Consider the following 24,523-nt stretch of genomic DNA (forward strand, 5'->3'; position numbering starts at 1 on the left):
TAGTCACTAGTATAAATAAAAATCACTACCCTTTATTAAAGGTCACCAAGCTGTAGGCACTGTGCTAGGTTTTGCACAGACATCGCAGCATGTGAAATTAGGTGGCAGTGATGAATCCTGAGGTTCCTGTGCTCGCCCAGTTTATTGGCATTTCTGTCCTTCTGCTTCCCCGTGTCCTGAACCTTTGTCAGGATCAGCATGAGATGAGGTTTGAGTTCAGCCAGCAGTGGGATCACCCAAACAGACTGAAAGCAAAAAGCCTGAGCCTGAAGGTGATGACAGTGGACTGGGGGATGGAGTGGGGGATGGAAGGGCTCTCAGCTCCAAGTGATCAGAAGAGAAAGGAGAGAGCTTCATCAGCTTGAAACTGGTGTGTGTGAGTCACGTAGTAAAAATTAGCCAAGACAACCCCAAACCCAATTCCTATCTCTTTAACTTGTACGTTCGGTTATTCTTTGATTTTTCTTTTTTCCTTTCCTCTTTTAACAGAATTGATAAAAAAATGTCTGGAGGCCAGAGTGGCTATGAACTTAGTGAAGCCAAAGCCATCCTAACTGAACTGAAGTCTATCAGAAAGGCTATTAGCTCAGGAGAAAAAGAAAAACAAGATCTGATGCAGGTATGTGTTGGAACATTTTTTCAAGTCACGCTGCTACCTTCTTGGGCCTCAGAAGCTTTCCTTGAGGCAGAAGTTCTCCATCGGAGTCTGGAAGGCCCTTTACCACCACGCAAACCCCACTTCTGCCCCATCCATACGGAATTTGGTCCCGTAGGAGATTGTTACAGGCACTGAGCCAGCCACCTGCCTTGGAAGAAAACGGATTGGTTCCAAGGTTCTGATATGCTTATTTGAAGGCAGACTTTGGATGACCTTTGAGACAGGGGCTGCTGGATCCTGGAGCCCATCTAAGGAGATTAGCATCTTGGTGCACCCTGTAACTCACTGCAAACTTCATGTGGCGCCCTGATAAGCAGGGTTATCTAACTCAGTGGTCCTCAGCCTAGGGTACAGAAAGGGTATGTCACCTGCTGTCAGTAAGTAGATGAGGTGCCTTGAGGAGAGGGGGAAGGGGTGTGAGGAACTTAGAAAAGCCATTCCCCACCCCAGGAGATTCCGAGGTGCTAGCTGGGGGTGGCAGGGAGAACGCTGACCCAGCTGGGGGACATCTGTGTAGTCACCCTGGGAGAGATGCTAATGGCAGTAGACCCCCTTGTTACACCTGTACACTTCTCACCTTATGGGTCTGAGCTCCAGTGACCCAGCCTTATATGTAGAGAAAACAACCATTCAGTGATCAATATTCTGCATGTTGAGTATCTATATTTAGCAGATACAGTCAAGTTTTTTAAAGAGATATCTCTTCCTCCTCTTCCCTCCCTTCCATCTCGTAATTATCACAAGCACTGAGAAGTCTTTGTAATATTTTAGACATTTGGAGTTCTTTATCTAGCTGGGTGAGGATTTAGTCTGTGTCTTTCAAAAAATGTTAGAGCCCGTGGTAAGCAGAACCTCTGCATTTAAGTACCAAATTCAGCTACTTCATGTCAGTTTCCAAAATGCTGGTTGAATGTGGGTGAATATTGTTGAACCCATATAATTTTGCATTTGGGGAATTCTGAAATAACTTGCAAGAAGCGATCAAATAGAAAAGACTGACTTAAAATACTGACTTTGTGCCAGGCAGTCTTCTGCCTGCCTTGCATAGAAATACTTCATTTAATTCTCACAATAGCCTAAAGATAGGCTCTGTTATTATCCTCAACCCGTAGACAAGAAAACAGCAGTGTGGAGAAGTTGTTACTTGGTAAAAGTCACACAGCAGGTAAGTGGCAGGACTGAGGTTCAAACCCAGGCAGTCTTGCTCTAGAATATGTGGTTCTAACGAATGTGTAACACATACAGAACTTCACTTGGATGTACTTTTTGTTGTTCTGCAATGATCCTGCCAATTAAATCAGTCATTCCTGAAAAGCACAAAATAAGTCCTTTGAAAAAAGTTAATGGAACTTGAACAGAGTTAAATTGGAACCTCATAATTTAGCAATTTCAGGTCCTCTTTGATTCTTTCTGTAAACTTTGGATTTATACATAGGCCAGATTAAATTTAAAAGCTAGATTCCTTTTTAATTACTAAAATATAAAAAATAATTAATAAATACAGGAATCAACAGTAGAGCAGAAAGGGACATTAGTTATCTTCTATGACTTTTGAACCTCTTTGGCTATGACCCAGAGTAAGAAATACGTATATTTTACATCAAAACCCAGTAATACAAATGTCTTTAACCATAGATACACACACCAAATTTCACAGAAATACGCCTGCTTTTAATACTAGTAATATACTTTGATTTTACTTTCTAGTCTCTTCTATTTCATTTAAAAACATACTAGTCATCGGGGCTTCCCTGGTGGTGCAGTGGTTGAGAGTTCGCCTGCCGATGCAGGGGACACGGGTTCGTGCCCCGGTCCGGGAAGATCCCACATGCCGCGGAGCAGCTGGGCCCATGCGCCATGGCCGCTGAGCCTGTGCGTCCGGAGCCTGTGCTCTACAACAGGAGAGGCCACAACAGTGAGAGGCCCGCGTACCGAAAAAAAAAAAAAAACATACTAGTCATGACCTACTAAATTGATTGAGTGCATGGTCATAGGTTTGAAAAATATACATCTTTTCACCGTTTGCATGAAAAAATAGAAAAGACTTGTCCAAAGTCCCTGAGAGGTTTCTTCGTTCTTTTCTATAATATATTATGTGATGTGACCATTTAAGTTTTATCCCTCATGCATATACATTTTGTATAAATATGCCTTTGAAAGAAAATAGAGAAGGTTAGGTAAAAAAAAAATCAGATCTCTGATATTTCTAATTTCTTACCGTGAGAATTTTAAATATCAGGATGAAATCCTGGCTCTTCTTAAAGTTGATAATAATGAGCTTCTTACATTTTTATTAGTGTTTTGTACGGGGGTTCTTTGGTAGCAATTTAAATTTTTTCCTTTTTAATACTCTCACTGACTCACATCCTCCCTCTAAAGTAAACTCACCCTATGAAAACCCGGGTGCCGACACCAGTCACGTTCACTTGTGATTAGGCACTTTCCCAAACCAAACATCACTGCAGGTACTGAGTGACTGTGGCTTCTGGGCCTCCATTCCTAATCTCTGACATCTATGTGAGCTAAATAATCTCCTGGATCCTGTCCAGATGTCAAATGGCATAACTGTAGAAGTCTTCTAGGTAGGAAGTGTGCCTGCTTTAGGTATCCTATGCTTCCATAATTCCTACTGCATAAAGTGGGTAGTTCTTATTAAAACAGACTTCTTTTTAACAGAATTTTAAAAATAAGAAATGCATGTATTAAATATAAAGATACCATTAGTCACAGGGTGAATAATTCCCAGGCTGTCTTGGGAAAGATAAGATAACCTGTTTAATATGATCTTACATATTTTCAAAGTCCTGTGTGTATGTGCAAAAATTATATTCTACTCTTATTTTTTTCAAGAATTTAAAGTGATAAGTACCTACGAAGATAAAGTAGTTGTTTTTTCCATTGAGATTAGCTTAATTTTACCTGGTGGGGAAGTTTCATGCTCTTAAATGTTCAGCTTTATGAAGTACTTTGTATTTCCTGAACAGAGTCTTGCTAAGCTGCAGGAGCGGTTTCACTTGGACCAGAGCATTGGCAGATCTGAGCCAGACTTGAGATCCAGTCCTGTGAACTCTCATTTATCTCTCTCCAGACAGACCCTGGATGCCGGGTCACAAACAAGCATTTCCGGGGATGTAAGTTATCCACGTGGAAGGGTTGGCCCCGGCACTGTCCTGACGGGCCCTGATTACAATACCGATGGCAAATGGAACGGGGGCCAGGAAGGTGGTGCAAATTCCAGCTGTGTGCATTCAGCATTTCATACTCATAAGATTGGATTTAAAAATCTTAACCTTATCTTTTCTGCCAAGGTGCCAAAGTATATCAGAATTTGTCCATATGAATAGCTTTGTTCAAACTTTCTCATACTGTATTTATTCAGAGACTCTATTGAAAGGCAAGAGACACATGAAAATTTGAGTTTTTCCTATTAAGTTTAGAGTCTTAGACATTAAGGTCCTTCCAAATAAACATTAAGGCTAATGAGAAACAAATATATGCCTTTAAAAACTAACCACAAAATTTGTTTTTATAAATCTGAACTTGATTATATTAAAACATTTGATTGGTGGTTTATACCTGGCATTTGAAAATATTTAATGTGGCTTGAATATTATTACCAGTTTGTATTCTGCCTTTTGGGACACCATTAGTAGATATTTACTTTTCAATAAGTTCCAGTTATTTTTGTGTTCTCTATGCTTCTTTGAATTCTGTGCTATGAAAGTATAACAGGTAGAGATCAACAGTAGGGCTTACCTGTTTGAAAAATTTAATTTTTGAAGTAATTTATTTTATGTTTATGCATTTGAAAGTTAGATGATGGAAATTTTGGCTCATAGAGACAAGGAAATTAGTTCCAGTTCATAAATTTTATTGACCTGTACACCCTTCATAAACTCTTAGATACCAGAAACATTTACCTGATATTTTTTATCTTGAATTTAATGTGTGGAGAAAAGGACGTTAAAGTCTTTGAAAAACAGACAAGCTTGTATTAAAAAGAAATGTTTTGTCCCTACTGAGACTATAAAGTAAATGCCTTTTCAAACTGGTGTTCCCATCTTCTTTAGCTTTGCAATTACTTGCACTTCCTAGAAACAAAAGCAGTTTACTTCATTCATTTGCAGAGTTAATTGACTTTTTCCCTTTTGTTTTTTACTAGATCGGAGTGAGAAGTAGATCAAATTTGGCTGAAAAGGTCAGGCTGAGCCTCCAGTATGAAGAAGCCAAAAGAAGGTAACAGCAGGGGAGCTGGGTAGCGGTCAGTGGGTAGCGGTCAGTGGGTAGCGGTCAGTGGGTAGTCAGCTGGCTCACCCGGGTTTCCTTTTCCAGAATTCATCTTTACTCACATAGGGACGTCTGCTGGGCGCTCGCCACCGTTCTTACCCAGGTCACCCTTCAGATCTTAGAATATAAGGGTTACGGGGTCCCCTCCCCTGAAAGCTGAAGAACAAGGAGAATTAATGAGAAGGGCGGGAATGAAACTTCCCCCTTCATTCTGGAAGAAAGAAGCTTTGAGCTTGTACGGTACTTCCTTACTCACAATTCAAAGTGTGGAGGTTGGTTTCTCAGATAGAAATGTGATACCGTGGCTCAGGTGCGGGGCTTGGTAGCAGCTGAGGAGTCTGAAGGTAAAGAGCTTCAAGCATCTTCCTTGGCTTGAAGGGAAGAGCCCCTGCTGACGTCCTGGAGGATGCTGAGCTGTCTGCTGTGTCACTCGCTTCAGGGAGTGTTTCCCTCCTTGACCCTCTCAATTCTTCTTCAGCCCTGCCTCGATAACTTTTTCTTACCTTGTGACTCTGCTGGGGAAGGCCTGGGAGACTCCTCTGTCCTTGCCTCGGTGACAGACTCAGCTGGTTATCATAATGTAGGAACTGAATTTGTTCTGAGAGAGAGGGTCATACTGATACATTTCATTATTTTCCTTTTAAGAGTGTAAAAACGCTGCTGTTTTATTATTTAGGAAGGCATTGGGTGACAAACCTGCATTATCATGAACGTGAACAGTTCGGCTGAGAACATACTGGAGCATCGTGGCTTCCCACCACAAGGAAGCCCGTAAGATGGATACTGGAATACATCCATTATTATTGGTGACGATGAGAATTTAAAAGTCACTGGCCAGAGTTCTTAGAGGTTGTCTGGCTTTAACAGAGGCTCTATTTGATCTGCCTAAATATAATATTTGCCTCTGGGTAGCCTCTGTTACTAATATTAATATTACTTGGTTCTTTGATTTACTGAAAGAACCCGAAGCTTTGTTCCATAAATCATTAACCATGTGAGCTTGAGCAGGTCACTTAGTCTCTCTGAGCAACATTGCACTCGGCTAATTTTAATGCCTATAAAATTTCCCAGGTAGATTATAAATGGCTTGAGGGTAGGAAACATTTTGTTTACTGTATTGTCTGCTTCTCACATGCCAGGCTGATGCTTTGCCCTCAGTAAGGACTGAGAATTGCTCTGTGCTTTTGTGGCCCAGTGATGTGGAAGCCTGTTTGGGGCCCTCTGGCTATAAGCACGCCAGTTCCTGAGCTGCCAGAACTCCTAGGTTCTGACGTAAACAAAGCCAGGATCTGGTGTTCTGGTGTCTGGTTTTCTGAAGGAGAATGGCCATAACTCAGAGTTAATCTTGGGGACCAGGCCTCATGCCCCGGGGCCCTTGGGGTTTTACGCGACTTCCCTTGGGCCAGCTTGAGCTTCTGCTTTACTTTGGCTCCATGTGGAGCTTACACAGCACTTCTCCTCCTAGGTGGTCCCGGAAACTTTCATGTTTTCTTGCTCAGAAAGCTATTTCCAAATAAAATTCAAGACCTGCCTAATGCCTGATCCCACAAGTAATAGATGCTGTTCTTTCCTTCACTACATCGTTGCTGTCAGTTCAATCGGTTAATTCAGTCACATCAAAACTTAAGACATTAGTTCTTTCCCATTTGGTTGCATTGCTGTTCTATTACCATTTGGGGTTTTATTTTAAAGTTACTAGCGATTCTGACGAGAAGGTAAGTCTCAAGCGTTTATGCATACGTTGAAAACGCTTTTTCTTCCTCAATTCTGAGTAAGACGCGGGTTGTGTTCTCCTGAAACCTGTTTTCTCCTCCAGCTTTTGTTTTACGTGCTTAATGAAGCTAATAATGTCTTGCTTAATTTTCCAGTACGTTGGGACAGTTGTTTATGGTTTTGTGGTTAAAGCTGACGAGTAGCTGATGTTACATCTGTCATAAGTGCAGACGATGGGGGAACATCCGAAGGACATTATATATGCAGTGCAGTTTAAGATGGCAATTTTATTTTTAACTCATACGAGGAACTTCAGGCAGAAGAATGTGGAACTACTTCCCTTTTTGTCCTGACAACATTTTTTGTTTCGCTTTGGTTTATTTATTTATTTATTTATGGCTGTGTTGGGTCTTCCTTGCTGCACGCATGCCTTCTCTAGTTGCAGCGAGCGGGGGCTACTCTTTGTTGTGGTGCGCGGGCTTCTCATTGCGGTGGCTTCTCGTTGCGGAGCACGGCCTCTAGGTGCACGGGCTTCAGTAGTTGTGGCACGTGGGCTCAGTAGTTGTGGTGCGCGGGCTCTAGAGTGCAGGCTCGGTAGTTGTGGCGCACGGGCTTAGCTGCTCCGCGGCATGTGGGATCTTCCCGGACCAGGGCTCGAACCCACGTCCCCTGCATTGGCAGGTGGATTCTTAACCACTGCACCACCAGGGAGGTCCCCTGACAACGTTTCTTGTTCAACTTTTTCTTCTCTTCAACAGCTTTTTACATCAGAAAGGGGAGGAAAACGTCCCCCCTTCTCTATCTGTTTTTCATTTTTCTAGTGTGCGCTGTAACAATACGCAGAGTAATCATGCAACATTTTTTAATAGGAACATGGATTCTTCGTGCCAACATCAGTTGTGTTCATAGTTTACCTTGATCTTGTGCTTATGGTCAAAACAGCCAAGTGCCATTTCCCTTGTGAACAATCCCGATCGTCCTCACAGCGCCACAGAGCAAGTTACTTGATTCGGGTGGTCATTCTTATTGAATCAGGAGTTAACTTGACCATTGAGTACGAAGCTCTAGAAGCAGTGACATCTGGGGTCAGCAAAATTATGAAACCGGTGAAGGTTCCCTTTGCTGCGTTTTCCTCCTCCCGCCCCTCCCGGGCCCGTCGCTTCAGCACCTGTTGTCACTCCAGTGGGCCCTGGGTGCTGCTGATAAGTGTGTTCAGAGGAGAGCCAGGTCAGTGCCGTGTGTACAGGGCCAGCCCAGTGAGCGCCCCATGTATGCTGTAGACTCCATGCAGACCCCGAGCGGGAAGCGAGTTCATGGTGCACGGCTGAAGAATGTGGGTGGGGGAAGCCGAGCCCCGCCCCCTTTTCCTTGGCGATGCCGTAGCCTTGAGGGATGGACTTGGCTGTGGTACTGCGTGGCCTAGCCCCTGCCCTCTTTTCTCCCCTCTTCCTTCCCTGATTGGCTGATCCCAAGTTGCTGCCAGCCTAGGCTGGGGACAGCGTCTTTACGCAGAGGAACGAGATCTAGAATAATGCACTTCCGGCATCATTTACCAGAGATTCTTTTTTTTTTTTTTTTGCGGTACGCGGGCCTCTCACCGCTGTGGCCCCTCCCGTTGCGGAGCACAGGCTCCAGACCCGCAGGCTCAGCGGCCATGGGCCCAGCCGCTCCGCGGCATGTGGGATCTTCCCGGACCGGGGCACGAACCCGTGTCCCCTTCATTGGCAGGCGGACTCCCAACCACTGCGCCACCAGGGAAGCCCTACCAGAGATTCTTTAAAGGAAGCTCTCGGGTGTTCCTCCCGCCACCTCACACAGGCAGGCACACGTCAGGGCTGACCGCCCACGGCCCTCTGCTTTTTAAGCTTCTGTGTACTTTGACCTTCATCCTTTTTCCGGTAGGTAGGTGTGCTTACTCAGATGTTAAAGGTGGGGAGGATGGATGAGGCAGATAAGAAGTAAGTGTAGCATCCGCTGCCACTGCCCCGGGACCGCCGCTGCCCCGGGACCGGACCGGACCGGAGCCTCACACCAGCCATCACGCCCGTCCCTGGGGGGTTAGTCCCGACCGTAGCCCGCCTCGTGTTTTCCCTTCCTTGGGGCTTCTGACTACGTGCACAGCTGTTATTTCATTCTGTCTTATTTTATTTTAGTATGGCCAACTTGAAAATCGAACTGTCAAAACTGGACAGTGAGGCCTGGCCTGGGGCGCTGGACATTGAGAAGGAGAAGCTGATGCTGATTAACGAGAAAGAAGAACTTCTGAAAGAGCTTCAGTTCGTCACCCCAGAGAAGCGCACCCCGGACGAGCTGGAGAGCCTGGGTGCCGAGAGGCAGCGGCTGGAGAAGGAGCTGCTGTCAGTCCGGGGGGCGCCCAGCCGAGCTCTGGCCGAGAGGTGCGTTCCCCTCCCCGGGCCCCAGGTGGCTAACCCGTGGGGGGCTCAGCTGGGCCTCCAGGCCGTTCTCCCTGGTCTGCGGAAATCTCAGAGGCCTCAGCCCTTAGTGGACTGAGGAATTCTTCCTGTAGAGCAGTAAAGCACACCCTGCTTAGTCCCCATGGTTCCTCTACGCTTTTGGGGAACATGAAAATGCCTGAGACAGATGTTGAATAACTAAGGAATGTTGACAGAAAACCAGGAATGCAGTCCATCGCTGACCGAGGCTGATAACAGTGGCTGTAAACTATTGCACTCTGATAAGAGAGATTATCTGGACTGTTAGAGTGGCTGAAGCTTCCTATTCTGGCTTTATTACTCACAAGAATGCAAAAGTTTATTGCTTTTCATTTCACAAGGAAAAGACAACTTGCTCCCTTTGATATCTCAACAGGTCACAAAATGTTCACTTGGATTTTGTTTGTCAATTGAAACCCTCCTCTGAAGCAGGAGAAAATATAAAGGAAAATGCTTTAAGCAATTTTCTCATCTTTCTGTGGGAAGGTGTAAATTGATCACTTAATCTAAAAACTCCAGTTCTGTAGGCAGATCAGCTGGACTCTTAAGCAGGGAACCCCTGTGTGTGTTTGCCGTGAGGACACCTGCACAGCAGCCCTGTGTCCAGGCCTTGCTGACTAATGGTCAGACACCTGTTTACCTGTTTCAGCCATAGACCATGTGGCCCTTTAGAACCACTGCGCATCCATCTTTTAGGCCAACAAGTAAGGAGCAGAATGAAGGGGGAGAGATTCACATTTGCGTAACTTCAAGTGACCTGGGAATAAGTTTAAAATACCCACCCATAATCCAGTCACTTTTTTTTTTTAACTTCTTGCCTTCTTGCCTTCTAATTCCTTGTCTTCTATAAATGTTTAAGGTTGTGTGTCAACATAATATCAAAACATTTGAAAAGTGTGGTGGTGGAGGAGACGGGGGAGGGAAGAACCTCTGACATTCCTGGTGAGGTATTAGCATGAACACTTGTTTAACCGTGTGAGTTAAAATGCTGCTGGAGATAACGCATAGCTACAGCATCACAGCTTTAGGGAGCGTGAAAAAGTATCAAAGGGGGAACCCCCTACAGATGCCATCCTTTCACCATCTTAAATAATTCTCATCACCCACCTGCCCCTGCTTCTCCTCCCCTCCCGCTCTGACATCTCTAGAAGGTGTCAGCAAGGCTGGCCAGGTAGGGAGCCATCCGACCAAGACCACAAGGAACAAAAAGAAAGGGCGAGAAGGCAGAATTCAGTTGTTTTCCTGAGTTACCTCGATGTTGTATGTGAGTGTCTGTGTCTGTGTTTCTTAAATTCCGAGGATAAACGTTTGATAATCATCAGCAAATATGATGAAATGGTTCGCTTTGTGTGGCTCGTAGATAAAACACCAGTGATCTTTTGTGTTATGTCACCCTTAATAAATGTCATATAATTATACCTGTGTAACGTACGGACATCTGACATCTCAGCTGTCCTACTCTGCAGTATCTGAATCCGGGAAGGGCCCTACCAGTGGACTTTACATTTTTTCTGGGAGAGAAAGAAAACAGGCGTGTGTTTCTTTGTTTGAATCAGCTTTTACAGGCATGATGTCTTGTCTTTTTTTTCTTTTTTTGGCCGGGCCATGTGGCATGCGGGATCTTAGCTCCCCGACCAGGGATAGAACCCGTGCTCCCTGCACTGGGAGTGTGGAGTCCTAACCACCGGACTGCCAGGGGAGTCCCTTGTTGGTCTTTTTCATTAGGACTGGAGCTTCAAAAATGACTAATGAAGTAACGTTAAAAATATAGTTTAAGTGCCTAGACTTTGGCTTTTATACTTTTGTTTGCACACACATAATAACTGTCAAAATTCCAGCAGAAACAGTAGGCTTGATCTTATCCGGAAGAGGAGCTATAAAATATTTATACAAAATAATTCTCTATCTAGTGAGATCCAGCCGTGGGGTTTGAGTTGCACAGGGAGTAATGGGGGCCATCCACGGGTTTGGATGGCCCTCTGACTCACGACCGCGCATGGGCCCACGTCCCACAATTGAGATCTTAGCAGGAAGGGAAATGTGTATATTTCATATTTGTGATATGTTGGCTGTCTGAGCCAAGTCATTTAGCATTACAGAAAATGGACACCAGCTTCCTCTGTGCTGTCCACGGCCAAAAGCAGAGCCCCGTGATAAAGCAGGGTGAGGGCAGAGCCCCGTGATAAAGCAGGGTGAGGGCAGAGCCCGTGATAAACCAGGGTGAGGCTGAGGGACTCACACTTTCTTGCTGGAGCGCCTTGCAGTTTTCTCACTGCTCTCCTTGGCTGCAAAACGGCCCAGCATTCCCTGTGCAAGAGAGCAGAACCCCTGCGAAGTGCACCCGGAGTCCTTCGTTTCCCAGTGGGCACAGCACGGTGTGGCTTTGGGCTTTGGTGGTGGTGGTGGTTTCACTTTACTCCCCATATGCTCTCCCCGTTTCCTACCCTTCACCAACCTCATCGTTGCTTCCCACTGCCTGTGTATGTTCCTGCTGTGCTTGTCGTTGCTCTTGAGCTGAAACGGGATCATCCCCCCAGCCAGAAGGCCCGAGAAGCCCTCTGCAGGCAGTGTATTTCCTCGGTGCTCCAGCAGGAGGTCGAGGGAGACACCTCTGGGAACTTGACATTCACTGTGTCAGACTTCGTTTCATCGCAGAGCAAACGGTGCTTCACCGACCCCAGACCCCCTCCGTTTCTTCTCGGTACCTACACGCCTGTCAGACAAGCACTTGCTGCTTCCCCCAAATTATCCTGTTTCCCACTTACATTGTGGGTTTCTCATTATTTCAGGGGTGGCCTCAGGCGAGATTCTGAGTCATTGCTGAATTTTGGTCTCCGAAGGAGCTAAACTCACATGAATTTTCAGCCGCTGTGTGAGCTCCCAGAGTCCCCCAGGTGTGCCCACCAGCCCCGTCCTCAGTGTCGCCTACTCGCGGGACTGCCCGCGGAGACGGAGCTCGCCCCCTAGTGGTCATAAAGCGCATCGGGAACGAGAAATTGCTCTCAAATGAAAAAAAGACTTGTTACACATCCTTCTATTCTTTCCTTACAGTTATTGAAATTCCTTAAACTCTGTGCTTTTCTGTGGCTGATAAGATCTTAACATTGCTCCTTCCTTTTTCACAAATCTTAGGGGTTTTGCCTTGCATCTTGCCAGGGTGTCTTGTTTCTTAATCATATGAATGTTTTTGCCACTGATTCTGAAAAAGTTCTTATAGCAAGTGGACGGGGGGTATGAGTGTCATATATTTTTTAATGGAAAAGGAACTTCTTACTTCTGTAGATGACATGGAGCTTTCCCCCTCAGGGCACCGAGGGCAGAGGTGGAGGGTGCAAGGGCCCCCTTGTCTTGTCCAGGGCAGCTGGGCAGGGGTGTGGAACAGCGGGACCGTGGGAGGGGTCTTTCGGGGTCAGGTTGAAGAGGTCTTTCTCACCCAGGAGGAGTAGCAGGATGGGGGTTGGAGAAGGGTGAGGAGAGACAGGGGCGCACCCTCCTGAGGGGGCTGACATCTCAGCAGTTTCTTCTAGTCCCTGGTCCAGAGGAAGTGGGGGAGGTCATTTCCCAGGAAGGATACCAGGAACCAGCTCCCACTGGGAGAGGCTCTGATTCCATCAGAGACAGAAGGTGCAGTGCTTGACAGAGGACAGCCACAGGGTTGCCGGCAGGGTTTCAGGGAGACACCTCTGGGAACTTGACATTCGCTGTGTCAGACTTAGTTTCATCGCAGAGCAAACGGTGCTTCACCGACCCCAGACCCCCTCCATTTCTTCTCGGTACCCACACGCCTGTCAGAAAAGCACTTGCTGTTTCCCTCAAATTATCCTGTTTTCCACTTACATTGTGGGTTTCTCATTATTTCAGGGGTGGCCTTAGGTGAGATTCTGGGTCTTCGTTTCTGTGCGAGGGCTTTCTCCAGTTGCGACGAGCGGGGGCCACTCTTCATCGCGGTGCGCGGGCCTCTCACTGTCGCGGCCTCTCTTGTTGCGGAGCACAGGCTCCAGACACGCAGGCTCAGTAGTTGTGGCTCACGGGCCTAGTTGCTCCGCGGCATGTGGGATCTTCCCAGACCAGGGCCCGAACCCGTGTCCCTGCATTGGCAGGCAGATTCTCAACCACTGCGCTACCAGGGAAGCCCCCTACTTTTTGACATTCACTAGACCTCCCCAGGGCCTTCTTTAAGCTTCTTCCAATGACGTGATCTAGACACCTGCAGGGAGGGGACCGGGGAGGGGCGCCGGGCTCTCCAGGCAGCCTGGGTAGAGGAGGGAGAAAGAGCCCGAGCCTGCCCTCTGGGAGCCTAGGGTTCAACTGGGGAACACAGGCCAGGCCTCAGTTCAAGTCAACCGGGAAAGGTCTGGAAGGGCAGCACCTGAGCCATTGCCAGAGGAGGGCCTGGGGGGACCATCACATGTGACTGACTGGAATGGGAAAGATTTGGATTTAAATTTCAGCATGAAACACACTGTGTTGCCCTGAAGCCTCCTTACCATACCAGAAAAGCCTTCATTTGTGTGTGTGGGACTTGGTTTTAAAACTTACTTCAAAAGTATTGCTCCGGGCTTCCCTGGTGGCGCAGTGGTTAAGAGTCCGCCTGCCGATGCAGGGGACCACGGGTTCGTGCCCCGGTCCGGGAAGATCCCACATGCCGCGGAGCGGCTAGGCCCGTGAGCCATGGCCGCTGAGCCTGCGCGTCCGGAGCCTGTGCTCCGAAACGGGAGAGGCCACAACAGTGAGAGGCCCGCGTACCGCAAAAAAAAAAAAAAAAAAAAGTATTGCTCCTGTATCAGGAGACATGGGTTTTAGTAGATTCGGGGACTTTCTCTGGACCTTTATGTACCTTCTGTTTCAGTTAATCTACTTTGAATTAATATTTTTTCCTGGTTGAGTTTTTGTTTATATTTAGGAGATTAAAAAAAAACGTGGTGGTTTTCTGGGTCCCATTCTGCTCATTTCAATGACGTCTAAAACTCCTGACACAGACAGTATACTTGATATATTTAAAAATGGCTTACTCAAGTACACAATTCCATAATACTCAGATTTTTTTTTCTAAAAAATCCTCATAAAAACTTGTTCAGCTGAATGTGGATGAAATTTCATGAAAATCCAGTACAGGTGATGAGAGGTGCCGTCCATGGGAGAAAGGAAATCACTTTTACGTCTTTTTCTTGCTTAAACAATTAAGCCCAAATTAGCTCACACTGGCAATATGGACTAATTTGTTTCTTCATCGCCAACATTCTCATCAAAATAAGATTGGAATTTGTATCACTAACTATGATTTTGGAACAGCCCTTACCAAGTTCAGTACTCAGATGATCTTTTCTAATTCCCCGTTACTGCAGTCAAGTGTTTTAGTAACGGAAGCTCAAGTCTCAAGCCTGCAGAAGGCTCTTTAATCTTTGTTCGGTTTTTTCGTTGTTCTTTTCCTCCCCACTGTCTTCCCCTAACTTGTAAGAGCGTGAGGTGTTCTTACCCATTTAAGAAAACTTTAGACTACCAACATTTTACAAGTTCTCAGTAATGCCGGCCATTTGGTGCAGTCCTTCGCCCAGTGGCCGTGGACGGCTCTGCCCACTTTCTTTCTGGCAGGTGGCTCTGTTTTCTCTGTGTCGAGTTCATTTGGATCTCACAAGGGGAAAATAATAAGGATCTTTCTTTTCTTTCAGAATCTTTCTTTTCCTGCCTGGTCATAGTTCTGTGAAAATAAATTCATTTCTTTTTCTTGTCTAGATTGAAATTGGAAGAGCGAAGGAAAGAGCTGCTACAGAAACTTGAAGAAACTACTAAATTAACTACATATTTGCATTCACAACTTAAAAAGTAAGCCTGTTTGCTTCTTGAGGGGAACATTTTTGTTGACTGCATCCAGGCATGTTGTAGTTTATCTTTGATTACTTTTCTCTATATTTTCAATGACTTAAAAGTAGGAAAATTGTTATACTAATACAGTTAAAACTCGGATGACCACATTTAAAGATGCAGGGATTTGGGTTTGGTTTATTTTTGTTTCATGAACCCCAAGGTCCTTTTTGGAACATGTTTGAAATGTGTTGGGAAGAAGATGTATTTCAACTATCAGGACATACTTAGGAAAATGACACATTTCTCCACGTCATCCCTTCTTTTAAAAAGGGAAGGTGGGGGAGATTTGCCTGAAAATATACATCCTGAAATATACATAGAAAGAGGAGGAAGGCAGTGAGCCCAGGGGCCTTTGTCTTTAGAAGCTGGCCTCTTCCTTTCTCAAAATAAAAAGTTTGATTCTTTAAAAGTAGAGTCACTGCATTAACCCTTCATGCTGTTGGGTTCATTACACCTCCCTCCCACTTCTGTATTTTTTCTTAGTCTGCCATGGTGCTTTTTTTTTTGCGGTACACGGACCTCTCACTGCTGTGGCCTCTCCCGTTGCGGAGCACAGGCTCCGGACACGCAGGCTCAGTGGCCATGGCTCACGGGCCCAGCCGCTCCGCTGCATGTGGGATCTTCCTGGACCGGGGCACGAACCCATGTCCCTGCATCGGCAGGCGGACTCTCAACCACTGCGCCACCAGGGAAGCCCAACTTCTGTATTTTTTAATTGCATAGTTGCTTCTGGATATTTATGCAGGTAGATTTATCAGTAGGTATTTGATCGCTTTTTAAAATCTTTGTAACTTTTGCACAAGGGGGATGATTTTTAATGAGCAGGATTGCTGCTTAAAGAGTCTTCAGAGAGTCAGGTTGGAAGCATTCACGAATACACTTGGAAACGTGTGGGGTGACAGCAAGTTCTCTTACCCCGGTCGTTGACTCTGCTCTTTGGTGTCACGGGGTTTCTTTCCTCTCGGCCCGAAGGAGCCGGCAGGGTTCTCCACATCATCCCGGTTTTTACAGCTGTGCTTTCCCCTCCCAGCCTCTCCGCCAGCACGCTGTCCATGTCGTCCGGGAGCAGCCTGGGCTCGCTGGCCTCCAGCCGGGGGTCTCTGAACACGTCCAGCAGAGGGTCCCTCAACTCCCTCAGCTCCAGCGAGCTCTACTACACCAGTCAGGGCGACCAGCTGGACCCGGATTATCAGTATAAACTGGACTTCCTCCTGCAGGAGAAAGGTGGCTACATTCCTTCCGGACCCATCACCACCATCCACGAACACGAAGTGGCCAAGTCCCCCAGCCAGCCTGGCCGGAGCGGTCCCTGTGTGGCAGCGGCCGCGGCCCCGGGCCGCGCCCCTGCCCTGCCCGAGGCCCCCACGTCCGTGGCGTCCCTGTCCTCCCGGTCCTCCCTTTCCTCCCTGTCCCCGCCGGGCTCTCCCTTGGTCTCAGAAGGCACGTTCCCCCTGTCTCCCCACGACGTCGTCCCTCTCCATCACTTCTCTGCTGACCTTGAGGACTGTGAATTGAGCAGCCACTTTGCAGACATTGGCCTCGGAGAAGATCAGCCGTTGCTGGACTCTGACCCGGGAGGAGCGCCCCCGTCTCTCTCAGAAGATAAGGACCTCACCGAACGCGCCAGGGCGCTGCCGCATGAAGGGCCTGCAGGTAAACGGAGACCCTTGCTCTCGCGCATCCCTCTTGACCGTTTCACGGAGAGTGACCGGAGATTACTTTTTCCACGGAAACAAAGGGTATATGTCCCCCTTCTCTTTCTGCTGCTCTTTTCTCATTTTGGCTTCATTTGGGAAAGAATGTTTATTAATAAACCTGCACATTTTTTCTTGATCAAACGCAAATCCCCTTCCGTATTTGATAGATTTAATCATCGAGCATCCACTCTGTCGTGTAGAACCCCACTGTGTATGGCATCTGCCCGGGAACACATTTTGTGAACGTACTTCGTGCTTGCAAATAGGTTCTGGTTCTGAAATAGCAAGAAAGGGAAGAGGACCTGCTTTTCAAACTTGGCCTAAAACAGATGAAAACCAAGGCAATTAGCATACCAGCTAATTAGTACCGAGGTTCAGTGTTTAGGTTGCTGTGGGAATTCTATATAAATAACGATGAGTTTTGCTTCATGCCGGACTCTCCCTCTCTGCGGAAAGTTACTGGGCAGAAAGCCGATTCCCATGCGTGGTGTCACCCTGCCCTCTTGTGGCCACGGTACTAGTTGCAGCCCAAGAGAGCGCAGTGGTCTGAGTCCTTACTGCTGCACCTGTGCTCACAGAGACCCAAACAGAGGGAGAGTTTAATATTTTTAATTGTTTGCCGTTGCAAGGCAGAAGGTTTTACTATACTAGATGTGGTTGTAAGGAGAACGGGGTGGTACCTTGTTTGGCAGGTGATCGCAGTTGGGCTCCGAGGAGCCGGCCCCAAACCAAATGAGAAACAAAGTCCAGTGCTGGTCCCAGGAGGCCTGCTCAGAGCCACACAGGCCCCTGCGCGTCCACAGTGCAGGAGAACACAGGCTCTTTCAAAGGATTTTCCTGCTGTTTCCGTAAGCATATTTATTTTGTCCTTTTGGTCCTAGGAATTCTAGGTGTTAATCGATTGGCCATTTCAGATGTTTAGAGAGGTAGGGGGATCCATCTCGTGTGTGTGGTTTCAAACACTGAGGACTGAGCCACCGCCTGCCAGTGGCCTGGGGCAGAGACAGCGTAGGAGATGCTGTGTGGTTTGTGTGCTGCCCGCCTGGCAGGTGCCAACAAGTTATGTGTTGTTGGAATAATAACCGCAAAGAAAATAGCACAGGAGCGCCGCTTACCTAATGGCTCCAGCAACGCAGAAACCTGCCTTGGGGCCTCGCGCGTGGCCCGGTGCGTGCTGCCCCTGAAGCCAGTCCGGACTGCCCTCGCGTCGCAGTGGCCCCGTAGGCCGGCCGTGCTCCGGCGAGCACGTCACCCGGCCTCTCGGGCTTGTTGTTCCTCATCTGCAAAGCGGGCACGAGGCAGTATCTACCTTGTGGGGTGCTGGAAGGGTTAGCGCTCTCATAATGCCTGGGAAGCACCCAGCCGTGCCTGGTTCTCGGCACTCAGCTCACAGTAACTAATGTTAACTGTATGACACTAAGGAATACAAAAACTCTGCTAAACCCAGTTCCTGTCACAAACCACCGACATTCACGAAAGGAGGACAGAGCAAGGGAGAAAGAAGGAAGAAAGTGGAGTGGTTTTATGCCACTCTTCTGTGCTTTGGACCTGAAGGATCTTACAGTTCTTGAGCATTTCAAAGCTGTTTTTGCTCTTCATGTACTTGGAGTGTTCCCTAGTGACCACCCGTCCACATTCAGTCAGTTTGGAGGGGCCAGTAAATGAGGCTGCGTGCTGGTGAAGCACGAGATGAGGGAGAGGACCTCCCGGGGTCTGCCCCGCCTGGCCGTCCTGAGGCACCGACGTCCCTGCGCTTCCCGCAGTGTCCGACGCCTCGCTCCCTACCCTTGATCTGCTCCCGTGTCTGTCTGAGGGGTCTGTGCCTGCAGAAGGGTATCTCCAGAGTGTCTATGAAACAACGTTTAACTTTTTAAATGCACGTTAGTTAGAAAACTGCTGTTAAAAAGTCACACTAGGGGGAAATATATCCAAGAGCTTTGTTTGCAAGTAATATTCAGTTTCACATGTGAAAACAACCGAAAGCATGTATTTAACCCTAAGGACTAATTCTCTCCAGGTCAGGTCAGCGACACTCGGTCCGTGGGGGGGATGTCTGACCCTGGCATGGGGGCAGGTGGCTCGTGATAGTGACACTGGTCACCTGTCAGTGCTCTAGACTCTTGTTCAGCTAAAGTTGAGTTCCTTTTATATACATCTGACTGTCCAGCACCAGTCCCTGCTGGATGGCAGAAATCAAGTTGGAATAACTCCGAAGTCCTTCCGCAGTCAGTCTCTGTCATTGTCAAAGTCAGTTTCAGACTGCTGTGGTTATTCCTGGGGGTAATCAATAAATCACGTCATCACCTTCACCCCTCACAAAGAGGGGTGGGTGGAGAGAAGACACTTCATCATCGGGGAAAAAGCATTCCCACGGCCAGAAATAAAAGGGAAAATGCAGCAATCAATCCTGTAATCTCAAGCCTTAAAATTTAAACATCTTCACAAGATGTAAAGTCGTGACTCAGAAGGGGGACGAAATGCATACCAATATTGATCCCGATCGCCTGCCTGGGGATGAAAGAACGCCATGGGCTTGCAGCTTATTACACAGACACACAGCTTTAAACGAGGCTCCCTGCTCTCTGCAGGTTGCCGGGGTATGAATATGAGTCAGAGATCAAAAGTTAAGTGGTGGTTGGTGAAGATTCAGTAGCACAAAGTTTTTAATGGTATTAGCCAGTGAGGAATTCTGTAAGTCAAAGACTCTCTCTTTAATTTCTATTAGAGCAGCAGCTCAGGAGAGGGAGGCTGGAGAGAAGGGGCGAGCAAAAGAGGCGGAAACCTTTCTCTCCATTGAGCGCTAGAAGCTCTCTCATAGAAACGTCTCCAGTACTTGAGGGAGGCAGACAGCTTCTTACCCGCGACTGTGTTCTCTGCAGCGCGTACCGAGAAGGGGGAGGCAAGGGGCCCGGGAGAAAGTGTGCAGTTGATCCCTTCCCTTAAAATATCCAGGACAGAGGAACAGCCGATTCTTTCTCAACTAACTGGCATCCCAGGAACCTTATAAGTCGCAGTGCCTGGAATCCTTCACTTCTGTTGATTTGAATAGTAGCATCCTTGATTCTCAGGTCGAAAGTTCGTTTTGGATTTCTCAGAACCAAACCATGTGTGCATTTTGTACTTAACTTTTTCTAATTAGTGCTGTCACTCTCCCCTCCCTAGATGTGGAAAAATCATTACCAAAAAGAAGAGGAATCCACTTGCTTGGGGAGAAAACCACTTGCGTGTCGGCTGCGGTCTCGGATGAGTCCGTGGCCGGGGACAGCGGGGTCTACGAAGCTTTCGTGAAACAGTAAGGACCCAGCGTGGTGCCCTCTCCGCGCAGCCGGGCGCGGGGTGACAGACCGCGAGCGCGCTGCCCTTATTCCACTCTCTGCAGGGGAAAGGGCTGTAGGCATTAAAGAAGTGGCAGGCTGAAAATTCCAGGGATACCAGAACATCCCATCAGCAGGGAAATGAGGAGCAGGCCGATATGCTCAAAGGCAGCCGAGCCTCTTAGAGACGTAAACTCGTTTTTAATGAGAGCGTTGCAGGGCTTGCCCAGTGCCTGTTTGGCGCGTCGTGAAGCGTTTCGTGTATGCAGATTTCGGAAAGCCTGGTGTATCTGGGGTACCATACACCCCGGGGAGGCTCTGGAAGCCCAGGCACCAGAAAGTCGTTCCCCTCAAGGCCCCGACGCAGACTCCTTGATAAGGTGAAGCAAGACTTTTACAAGTGAGCTTGCACTGGGCTCAGGTCCACTGGCTAGTAGAGGAGTGCTGTTTTTTGTTTTGTTTTGTTTTGTTTTTAGCTATGCCGTGTGGCTTGCACAGTCTTAGTCCCCTGCCCAGGAATGGAACCCGTGCCCCCTGCTTTGGGAGTGCAGAGTCCTAACCACTGGACCACTAGTGAAGTCCTGAGGAATTCTGTTAGTTCAGGTTTCCATTCAGAATCAGTAAGTGGCAGACAGCAATCGTAGCTCTGCACGTTTCCGTTCACGAACGTTCACCTGCACCTGCTGTTTCCCTGCCCCCAGGCCCAGTGAAGTCGAAGATGTCCTGTACAGTGAGGAGGACGTCGCTGTCACGGAGACGGCCCAGGTGCAGATCGGACTCAGGTGCGGATGTGCGCAGGAAGGGGCGCGTCTCGCCACCGTGCGGTGACAAGTGGCCCATACTCTTCCTTATCTCATCAGCTTCTCTTTTGACAGATACGATGCAAAAAGGTCAAGTTTCATGGTGATTGTAGCACAACTCCGAAATCTTCATGCCTTCCTGATACCTCACACTTCAAAAGTGTAAGTAAAATCAGTGGAGGACAAATCAAAGAACTTGAGATTGTCCATAGGAGAATTTTCCATCGTAATGTAGCAATTCATCCAAGCGAAGATGTGGGAAAGACATAGCAGGGCCGACTGTGTCTTAATCGGCACTAGATAAAGGCGAAGAGGGGGTGATACGGGCCGATCCCCTCCTTTGGTTTTATGAACCATGCAGGGAGGAGGGAGGGCATATGGGGGAGCGGCTTGATCACCCCAGAGAGCCCGCTTCCCAGCACTGAGGTTAGGGATACCTGTCAGTAGTGTTCAGGGAGGACCGGCTGGTGATACCATCCGTGACTTCCCCCTCCTGATAAGTATGCTGAGATCTCGGAGCACACTGTGGACAGCCTTTTAATCTTCGAGTGGCCTGTCAGGGAAAGGACAGATCCGCCAGGGATCGAATGTGTGAACAGGGAGAGCCAACCCGCAAGTCCAGGCAAAACGACAGAATCCCCCAAGAACACACACTTGCACGAAGCCCCTGATGTCGGGATGGGGCTGCCGGCAAACGTCCCGCCCCTGCCAGAGCAGGGCACACGCAGGACGTCACAGGTGGCCTCCAGAGTGCGAGGCCAGGCCTCTGCTCCTGGCTGCCCTGCGGTCGCCTGTCTGCCTGGCCTGACCCTTCCTGAGCACATGGCAACGTGTTCTTAAACCCGTAACGAAAGCCTTGGTCTAAATATGGACACTGCTCAAGACGACAACTAGCATGAAATATCCTCAGAGCCGTTCTTTCTTTCTCCTAACGTCAAACCTGTTTTTTTTTTATTATTAATGACGACAAGCAGAGTTGATGCGTCAGCGGGTTGGCGGCGGCCACAGGGTCTCTGTGAGTGACCCCCAACCCCCTCCCCAGCAGCAGAACGAGAGGAAAAGCACCCCAACTTTCCTTCCCCTATGCCTTTGGTTCCTAACCCTGTAAAGTCTCACTTTCTTCACTCGGAACCATTTGAGGATGGTGTAAGTGGTTAGGCCACCGGGACAAGGTGAACTGAGTCTGGAGAAACAGAACATCCCGTCCCTGCCGCCCACCTCTCTAAAATACCTCCCTTTGTTGCTTTTCCATGAAGGCAGGGAAAGAAGATTTCTTCTGCTGCATCTCCAGCCTTAACGACTGTGGCCCAGGGTCCACTAGGCTTTTAATGCTGAATCTCCATAATCAATGTTGATACAAACTACGGAAATAATGTGGCCTTCCTCCGTTCTTCATGTGAATTTACAGTTTTTATAATTGGAGAAAGATGCTCTTCAGAATATGAATTAGAAAGCCTGGAAATGGGGGAGTGGGGAGGGATTTAATGGGTGTTCTCTTTCCGGTATTTAAAAGAAGATACCTCATGCTGTTTCCAGGAATTGTCAATCCTCGTGTAATGCGTGCTCAGAAAACTCACTTTTAAAGTAGTATTACTACCAAGTGTAAAATAGATAGCTAGTGGGAAGCAGCCGCATAGCACAGGGAGATCAGCTCGGTGCTTTGTGACCACCTAGGCGGATGGGATAGGGAGGGTGGGAGGGAGACGCAAAAGGGAGGGGATATGGGGATATATGTATATGTATAGGTGATTCACTTTGTTATACAGCAGAAACTAACACACCATTGTAAAGCAATTCTACTCCAATAAAGATGTTAAAAAAGAGAGTAAAAAAATAAATAAAGTAGTATTAGAAGTTATTGTTTATCTCTGACTCTTCCTCAAAATATGACAAAGCGTAAAACGGTTTGTCATATCTGAGACTTCTGAGATGCTAGGCAGTGCTTTTTTGAACTTTTAAAATTCATCTGTTTTAAATTTTCTTAGCAATGTGCTACTAGCGTTTCTTTTCCTCTAGTAGGATAACGTGTTCCATTCCTGGGGAATGACCGTCAGCAGTTCTTGTTTAATACGCAGGACGAGTATTCTTTGGGACACAGTCACCCGTGTCTACTTGGTGTGTTCCTGCTTTCCCAGGTTCAGGTGGCAGTCACTGTGGAATGGTCAGGACACGGGCAGGTGGGACGTAAATCCGTCTGCCCCGTGGTCTTCGTTCCTCTCACTTCCCTACCACGTGCCTTTGCTGCAGCCCCGGGGCGGGCGGCAGGCTCGGCCTTGCATGATCGGAGCACCGGCCGGTTAAGAACAGAGCCTCCGTGCCCCTGAGCATGACGACCATGGTGGCAGCAGAGCTTTGGGTTGAGACGAAGTCCGTGTCCCTGTGCTTCTCTCCCAGGCAGATACTTTCAAACACCAGCTGTGAATCCAATATAATTGAACCAGTGAAATCCATTTCATCCTTGTTCTTTGCAGATACTTCAGAGTTGCTCTGCTTCCCTCCTCAACTGATGTCAGCTGTCTGTTTCGAACGAAAGTCCATCCAGCCGCAGAGTCCCTGTTATTTGGTGATGTGTTCAGAGTGGCCATCTCCCAGACAGCCCTGCAGCAGAAGACGCTGAGGGTGGATCTGTGCTCTGTCAGTAAACACCAAAGGGAAGAGTGCCTGGTAGGACTTTTCATCATCTCCATCATCAGATAACACTATCGGATATTCTGAGAATAATTTTCTAGTTGTTGTTTTGCCAGCCTCGATATTTCTACCGATCTGCCCAATGCCTCAGACACACCCAACAGTGGCTTCATTTTTTATCTGAAGTAGTGATTTCTGGTTTCCATTCTCTTATTCCAGACCTTTCAAATTTGCTTAGAAATTATGATTCTCTGTAAAATCTACTTTTTATTTCTAACCTTTAGATAAAGAAGAGCTTTGGCCTCTGTTAGGACCATCACTGTGGAGTATGCTTATTATTCCCAATACGAGTCTGGTGCTGGGTGTTTTGTATACATTATCTCATTTAATGCTCTTGACAGTCTTATGAAAAGGGTATGATGACCCCTATTTTCAGATGAAGGACTGCTTAGAGAAGTGATGCGTCCAGGGTCACACAGCTCATCAATGATGGAGAGATATCAAAGGGGCATCCCACACCTAACTGACTGCTACAGATTCAAGCAGGACACTGAGTATAGTTCCTTCATTCAGCTCGTTCTCCCAGCCATGGTGTTAGAGCTTCTAGGAAGTCTTAAGTGTTACTGTTTAGAGCAATAGGATATTTAAATACTAATGCAGAAGACTTCACACATAGCTAATAGCAAGTTTAACACATCATTGCGCACAGTGACCAGAGCAGCATTACATAAGGTGTTCAAACAGGTGTCTAGAGGTGTGCCCAGGTGTTCAAGAAACACTGCAGTCTCCAGTTGAAACCCGTGTAGTCCTAGGGTCAACCGTAATCCCGATCTAAAATCCAACCCTGGGGTTCTTTTGTGGTCCACTTATACACAGATTTTTTTTTTTTTTTTCACTAAATTCACACTATAGTACTACATGATCCGTGGTTGGTTGAACCTGGGGATGTGGAACCTGACACGTGGAGGGCCAACTGTAAAGCAGACGTGGATTTTTGACTGCAGGATCAGGAGTGTTGTTGGCGTCCCTAACCCCACACTGTTCAAGAATCAGCTATATTTCTTATTTAGTCACACCGGGAAATATAAGACATTGCCAGGTTTTTAAA

General features: G+C 47.4%; 1 protein-coding gene across 2 annotated transcripts in view; it reads left to right on the top strand.

Annotated features, from left to right (window-relative positions):
- WWC2 (WW and C2 domain containing 2) overlaps positions 1-24,523 on the top strand; it is a 166,556-nt gene that overhangs the window by 119,488 nt on the left and 22,545 nt on the right. For both annotated transcript variants that reach the window (XM_030830581.2, XM_030830587.3), the window contains 10 exons: positions 490-619; positions 3,643-3,789; positions 4,821-4,894; positions 8,812-9,054; positions 14,845-14,934; positions 16,007-16,629; positions 19,836-19,965; positions 20,689-20,769; positions 20,863-20,949; positions 23,259-23,451. In XM_030830581.2, coding sequence (XP_030686441.1) covers positions 490-619; positions 3,643-3,789; positions 4,821-4,894; positions 8,812-9,054; positions 14,845-14,934; positions 16,007-16,629; positions 19,836-19,965; positions 20,689-20,769; positions 20,863-20,949; positions 23,259-23,451 — 1,798 coding nt within the window. The remainder of the gene's footprint in view (positions 1-489; positions 620-3,642; positions 3,790-4,820; positions 4,895-8,811; positions 9,055-14,844; positions 14,935-16,006; positions 16,630-19,835; positions 19,966-20,688; positions 20,770-20,862; positions 20,950-23,258; positions 23,452-24,523) is intronic.

This window comes from Globicephala melas, chromosome 21, assembly GCF_963455315.2.
Source record: "Globicephala melas chromosome 21, mGloMel1.2, whole genome shotgun sequence".
Lineage (NCBI taxonomy): Eukaryota > Metazoa > Chordata > Mammalia > Artiodactyla > Delphinidae > Globicephala > Globicephala melas.